The following is a 7,708-nucleotide window of genomic DNA, read 5'->3' on the forward strand; positions in this document are numbered from 1 at the left end:
GGCTCCATGAGAGCTCACTGTCAAGCTATTGACATTAAAGAAGCGCTTGTTGGGAGGCAACCCAATGTTATTTAATCATATCTATTTTATTTTCTTTTTGTTATTTCTTGTTTTATTAGGTTGATGATCATGTGGAGTCACAAAAACTACTGAAAAATCAAAAATAGAATAAAAAACAGCATTAAAAATAGCACACCCTGGAGGAGGAGCATTCTGGCATTTAAACGCCAGAAACAAGTATCTGTCTGGCATTTAACGCCAGAAACAAGCATCTACCTGGCGTTAAACGCCAGAAACAGGCTACATTTGGGCGTTTAACGCCAGAAACAAGTAGTAGTCTGGCGTTAAACGCCAGGATTGCACAGCAAGGGCGTTTTACACACCTAATTGGAGCAGAGATGTTAAGTCCTTGACCCCATTGGATCTGTGGATCCCACAGGATCCCCCACAGAATCTGTGGACCTCACAGGATCCCCATCTACCCCTCCTCTTTCTTCCTTTTCTCAAGGACGAGCAAACTTTCTAAGTTTGGTGTGGTAAAAGCATTGCTTTTTGTTTTTCCATAACCATTAATGGCACCTAAGGCCAGAGAAACCTCAAGAAAGAGGAAAAGAAAGGCAAAAGCTTCCACCTTCGAGTCATGAGAGATGAAGAGATTCATCTCAAGGGTCCATAGCTCAATAGTAGAGCATTTGACTGCACATCAAGAGATCATGGACCTCAACAAGAGTATGAGGAAATTCCTCACCATGAAATCCTTGAGATACCTCAAGGGATGCACTTCCCTCCACAAAACTATTGGGAGCAAATCAACACTTCCCTAGGAGAATTAAGCTCCAACATGGGACAACTAAGGATGGAGCACCAAGAGCACTCCATCATCCTCCATGAGATTAGAGAAGATCAAAGAGCTATGAGAGAGGAGCAACAAAGACAAGGAAGAGACATAGAGGAGCTCAAGAGCACCATTGGTTCTTCAAGAAGAGGAAGACGCCACCCTCACTAAGGTGGACCCATTCCTTAATCTCCTTGTTCTTATTTTCCTGTTTTTCGGTTTTTGAGCCTTATGTTTTAATTATGTTTGTGTCTTTACTATATGATCATTAGTGTTTAAATGTCTATGTCTTAAAGAATGTCCTATGAATCCATCACCTCTCTTAAATGAAAACTGTTTTAATTACAAAAGAACAAGAAGTACATGGTTTTGAATTCATCCTTGAAACTAGTTTAATTATTTTGATGTGGTGACAATACTTTTTGTTTTCTGAATGAATACTTGAACAGTGCATATGCCTTTTGATATTGTGGTTTATGAATGTTAAATATGTTGGCTCTTGAAAGAATGATGAAAAAGGAGAAATGTTATTGATAATCTGAAAATTCATAAAATTGATTCTTGAAGCAAGAAAAAGCAGTGAATAGAGAAAAGCTTGCAAAAAAAAAAGAGAAAAGAAAAATGGCAAAAAAAAAAAAGAGAGAAAGAAAAAGAAAAAAAGCAAGCAGAAAAAGCCAAAAGCTCTTTAAACCAAAAGGCAAGAGCAAAAAGCCAATAGCCCTTAAAACCAAAAGGCAAGGGTAATAAAAAGGATCCAAGGCTTTGAGCATCAAATGTTTTATTTATCTTTTTATTATCAATTCACCATAACCATTTGAATCCGCCTGACTGAGATTTACAAGGTGACCATAGCTTGCTTCAAGCCGACAATCTCCGTGGGATCGACCCTTACTCACGTAAGGTTTATTACTTGGACGACCCAGTACACTTGTTGGTTAGTTGTGCATAGTTGTGACAAAGTGTGATTCACGTTTGAGAGCACCAAGTCTTTGGCGCCATTGTTGATGATCGCAATTTCGTGCACCATGACCCGTGACAATCACCCTTGTTCTACATGGATTCCGTGTGATTCCTTACCTGGATAGCATTGAACTAAAGCTAGAGATTGCATTGCAGATTCCTATAGAGCATCTGAGCAACTTTAGATATGTGACATATAATCCCGTTGACTATGGGTGTGTGAAGTTTTTGTGGCGTTAAGGCTAGAGTCAGAGAAGCAGCACTCTCTGATCCGGAAGATCTGCCTTGTCTGTGGCACCTTGAGTAGGATCGTGAAGGGGACACAACTAGAAAATTGCTTAATACAGATAGATTTACAGACAGATTTAGTCTTTGTTACAGACGGATTTTTGGTTACCGACGGATTTTTTTTGTCAAAAAATTACCGACGGATTTTTTCTCGGTAAATTCTGTCCTCCATTTCCCTGAATCGGCGAACTTTTCGACAAATTTTCTAACGGTAATTACAGACGGATTTTCCGTCAGTAATTACAAACGGATTTTCCGTCGGTAATTGGCAACATATTTTCTGATAGATTTTTTGTTTGTAATTTGAACCTTGGAAAATCATCCCACACTCTGAATACAAACAGAAAATTCGTCTGTAAATCCGTTAGTAAGGTAAAATAGCATTTTTTTAGATGTTTTTTTCTTATAAAATAAACTTAATTTCATACAAAATAAACATAAATTTAATGAATACAAATTTTCATCTAGTTTTTATCTAACTTGTATCCAAACATTTATAGTATTTTAAAATAACTAATATTTGATATTAGCAATAGAATCAAACATGATGTTTGGTTTTAACAATGTATCAAGAACAAAGACATTTAGTAATCTCCTCTAAATAGTCCAATATCATTAGTATATATTTCTTACAAGAGATAATCATTTATAAATTTATTTTGATCTAAATTGATTTTGTGATGAGGGCTTCACTTAATTTAATTTTTCTTGCATCCATCTTGTGAGCATGTCAATTTCCCATCAATTTTGCCTGTTAACAAGACAAAACAATAAAGCAGCATTAACATCTGTAAACAATCATGCAAAAGGGCCAAATAAATACAATTAACATGAATGAAATTCTACCTTGATTATTCAAAGTGCAAATATAGCCATGTCTCTTTCACTAGCTGCATTAACTACACATGCTGAACCCTGCTTTTACAATAGAAACACAGTAAGGGGACTGGTAATAGACACACACTAATTCGTAATATTCTAATAAGACAAAGTCAAGTCACTGGTGGTTTTCTTCTGATAACTTAAGAATGTAGAAACTAAAGTGCATTATCAATTTCTGTATACCTTTTTCAGACTGCATAGATGCTGGCAAATTGCATCTTGTCCTCCTTTCCTCAAAAGTTCAATGGAAACAGAAGTAACAGTGGATGCAGGTATTCGACCACCAGTCTTCTCTTCTACCCACTAATTGGATAAATATCTTTTAAAAAATTTATTCTATGCCAATATAAAAAAAAGCCAGCACAATCCAATAATAAAAAAATATGAGGCTTATAGAAGATGTCATATTCATTCATTTTCAAATGTTCAACAGCACATAACTAGAGAAGATTAAATCTTGTTAAACAAGTTTCATAACCTATTCCCATGTATGGTTGTTTCTGTGAGATGGAAGCTATGTAATACAAGCTCAATTTCTACAATCAAAAGTAGTGGTTAAACTACCTAGCTAAGCTTCAGTAGTTCCAACTACTTTCTCAACTTCAACAATGGTGTTTCGAGCATCATCGATTTCAGAACCTTCCTTCTCATTTGATTCCTCTAGCTCAGCCTAAAAGAGGACATAAAAATGGCCCACATGCCATGAATCAGAAGCATAACATATAGACTCAATTTTAAGCATATGCGCAACTTGGACTTGCTATTTGAAAACAGAGAAAACAAAACAAAAATATAGATCAAACATAATGAAGAAAGAAGTACAAATTATTTCAAACAAATAAATGAACCTTCATTGGCTTGCTTAAGAGAACAAAAGTAATTGCACAATAGATTTCTCTTTAGTTGTCAACTTCTATATTTCAGTTTAATACATTTTGGAAAAGATTTTGTTATAAAATTTTTTGGCAGAGTACCAATCAAAGCAGTGCCTCAATCTTCCACTAATAAAATAAATAAGTTGTTTATCACATTGAGATTATGATTAGATGAATAAAAATGAAGGGACACACAGGAATCAAATCAACAAATACCGCACTAATCAACTCAAAGATAACCCAACTCATAACATCATTAATGGGTACCAATACCATCATCCATTGGAAACAAAAATCCAAGGCATGAAATGCAAAGCATGTAAAATGTTTGCAACATGAGAAAACAGCACAAAACTAAGGCATAAGTTAATAACCATGGAAAAAGAAAACAAGAAAATGTACATTACCAATGCTCCTTTTAAATCCGCGAGTGCGGCCTCAAGGCACTTGTGGCAATCAGGAATCATCATCCTAGACTCAGCCAGCACATTTTCCTGTCCAAAATATCAAGTCAACAAACAAAACTTGTAATCATTATTCACCGTATCATCACTGACCTTAGTGATTTTCTAAAAACAATTAAGGAGGAAAATCCACACCCTACTAGGATGTACAATTTAAAAACTTCAATCTAATAATAACTATATTTAAAAACAATCACATATTTTTTTTTGCATAAATAGATAAATTGAAATTAGATACCTGTTGCTTGAGATCATAAGGGTCAGCACCCTTCTCCTTCATGTCAGCAGTTTTTGCAGTTTTTCTCTCAACTTCCTTCTCACAAGATACTAATAGAGTAGATACTTGATTGCTGGAATTACTATAGCTCTAAATTTATTTATCTCAAACCTTGCTTGTTTTACCTTTGGATATGATTCTTATAAATTCATGCATGATTATAAGTGGACTTATTGCAGTGAAGTTTTATCCATATTGAAGAACTACTAACGAGATTGTAGCATTACACTTCTGAAGTTTTATCCATATTGAAGAACTACTAAACTAAACAATCAAGAGATTTTTCTTGGTCTCGTTAGGTACTTGAGCAAAAGAGCCACTTAAGGAGTGCGATTATAGATGTGTAGTGCGATTTCTCACTCTAATTGAAGAAGTCCATCGTAGATCCCAGGCATCGATGAAGAATGCGAGACAACATTAGGGATGATGATGCAGGTTCAAAGCAGAAGCAGAACCAGCTGAAGAAGCCTCCATTGAAGAAGACAAAGACTGTGTTTAAGTGAAGAAGCCAACTGAAGAAGCCTCCATTTAAGCATGGATATTAGATTTACATCCATGATAAAGCATTCTATGCTGCTATTATAGATGTGTCCACAACTCCACATGAAGCATCCATTTAAGTGCATCTAATTGTGCATACCTAACTAAATAGACAGTCATCTATTCATATATAACTCGGTCATTGAAATTATTTGACTCTTAAGTCTTATCCCCACTATCTTAAAAGTTATATAACATACAAGATTTGATTGCCTAATAGTGTATATGCATTATCAACATCAAAATTGATCTCATTACTAAAATTAAGACCAATGGAGAATGCTAATATTTTTCTTCAATTTTTCGTAGTCACCACCTGAAGATTCTATTGTCAATTAATATGGACATTCTCAAATAGTATAATACAACAGAACCTCAAACTCTTAACAAGCTAAAGAAAGTCCAATGCAATGAAAATTGATTGAAAAGCATTATTAATTTGTAATAACTAATAACCATAACCAAAATAAAAGAAAAAACACACCTTCTGGTCATTTCTGGGAACACCATAACCACTGTAATACATCTGACCTACTAAGACCTACATGTTTATGTCCCCAGCTTTAGCTTCTTTCAGAGTGTCTCTAAACCACCGTTTCACACAATCTGCAACAACCGCTGAAAGTGGCACACGCCCATTGCTCTCAATTCCACTACTACTATCCATTTATGATTGATAACCCTTCTTCAAATCACTATAACTTCAACAACTTTCTTTTTTTTCTTTTTTGGGGGGGTTGGTAACTGCTAATGAGAGACTGGGAAAAAAGGGTTTCGTAAAGAAAAAGGTTGAATTTTTGGAAAACTAATGAAAAACTATCAAATAATGGGTATGTTTTAGATTGAGCTAAAAGCTTAAAACACTAAGAAATATAGTACACAGAACGGCAAACTGAATGGCAAAGCTAAAAACCTGCGGGTTCATTCAAAAAATTTTAACATAGGAGTTCAAGCACTGATGCTTCTCGATAAAATCACATCCAAGAATCAGGTCAAGCACTGATGATATAGGCAAGAATTTATACATGGAATTTGAGAGTAGCTAGCAACGTACCTTTTTGCTAAGATGAATAGTTGTAGACAAGACAGCTTAGTCCGTTACTATATATAGCTTGATGAGAAATTACAAAAGCATTGATAATGAATATTATTATTTAGTGTGCATAAAGATATATTCAAAGACATGCATGCAAGCAATGTCACCTTAAATTGGTAACCCCAATTCTATTGAAACGACTACTTGACACCTTACTCCTTAAATGTGAATGATAATGAAGAAGAGTATTATTGGAACAAGCATATCTGTATCTATCATAATCAAGTCTCTATCTTGGTGCACTCTGTGATCTAACCTTAGCTCTAGAAGAGTGCGTGTTAGACATGTAGTTGGGGTGCCCTGCATTGCCATGGAAGGAGCACTGTGCCTCCTAGATGATGACGAAGACAATAATATTTGTGGGCTGTTATCGGCAATTCTTGAACACACTTCTTCTTTTCCTTTCAATGACCTTAGTGGTGGTTTCCATGTGTCTACTTCCAAAATCTTGTCACTCATCTTCTCCTCATCGTCATCTCTGTTTTCTCTTTCTTTCATCCATCGCTCTAACCAAATCGAATCAAACCGTGCCCCCCTCTCCCACTTGCTGTTTCAGAAGTGTGCATTGGAACTACATCTCTGCCACCAGTTCAACAAGAAAACTTATGTGTTAATAACTACTAACATTTAGATGATTAATATGAGGAAGAATTAGAATTTTATACCTTTAAAATAGAAGATCCATTAAATTTAGTACTATATTCTTCAGGGACCTTCCAAGTCATAATTAAGAAAACCTCAGGTCACCAAGTTCAAATAGAACAACAAGGCAACACACAATAAACAAGTTTCAAGAGCACAATGACAAAAAGAAATATTAAATACCCTTGGTGAAGGCAGAACACGACCATCCACTTGAATAAAGCCGGTGCTTATAGAAATTTCACAATTTTGAAGCATAGGTTCAGAACCATAGTTACTGGTTGTTAGTGCCTAACAAAACAATATTTAATAAGCTTCCTTAACCAAGGCATAAGCAGTGTAACCACATCACTTAAAATTTAGAATAACAACGTACATCAGATAAAACCCTCATCCTCTCCAGTGACTTTTGCCTGGACTTCTCTACCAATGAAGCCCTTTGAAGCGTGGACAACATGGACTTCTCTACTAATGTTAAAACAGTCACTTCTTCAATACCATCATCACCATCCCTTCCACCTTTCTTTAGAGAAAACCTGCAAAATTCATCAAAATCAATATCAAACTATGAAAGTTAAAAACTATAGAAAGCAATGGCCTACCATGAATTTTAGGTCAAAGAAGCTTCGATTGCAGAAAATAATTCATCAAAATCAAAGTAAACATGCATATTCAAACAAAGCACAAAAGCAGAGTATGATAAACCTAAAACTAGCACAGAAAAATTGAGACCTAAGATTTATCACGAAGAACAGAATCACAAAATCAGGATATATATATATATATACACCTGAAATTTGAGATGGTTACGAGAAGAATTGAGAGAGCGAGTTGAGATTAGATGGAAGA

The 7,708-nt window shown here is 35.2% G+C and overlaps 1 protein-coding gene and 1 long non-coding RNA gene across 2 annotated transcripts; both read right to left on the minus strand.

The window, feature by feature from the left end:
* On the minus strand, positions 3,350-5,788 carry LOC107633481 (tubulin-folding cofactor A-like). The gene is made up of 4 exons (XM_016337102.1): positions 5,667-5,788; positions 4,543-4,654; positions 4,248-4,334; positions 3,350-3,635 (listed from the first exon to the last, which is right to left on the minus strand). Exons 1-4 carry the CDS (start codon positions 5,786-5,788, stop codon positions 3,534-3,536), a joined length of 423 nt encoding a protein of 140 aa, XP_016192588.1. The 3' UTR covers positions 3,350-3,533.
* LOC110270271 lies at positions 6,159-7,708 on the minus strand. The gene is made up of 2 exons (XR_002359615.1): positions 7,650-7,708; positions 6,159-7,395 (listed from the first exon to the last, which is right to left on the minus strand). It is a non-coding gene; the product is annotated as an uncharacterized LOC110270271 (long non-coding RNA).

Source organism: Arachis ipaensis, chromosome B03 (assembly GCF_000816755.2).
Source record: "Arachis ipaensis cultivar K30076 chromosome B03, Araip1.1, whole genome shotgun sequence".
NCBI classification, from domain to species: Eukaryota; Viridiplantae; Streptophyta; class Magnoliopsida; order Fabales; family Fabaceae; genus Arachis; species Arachis ipaensis.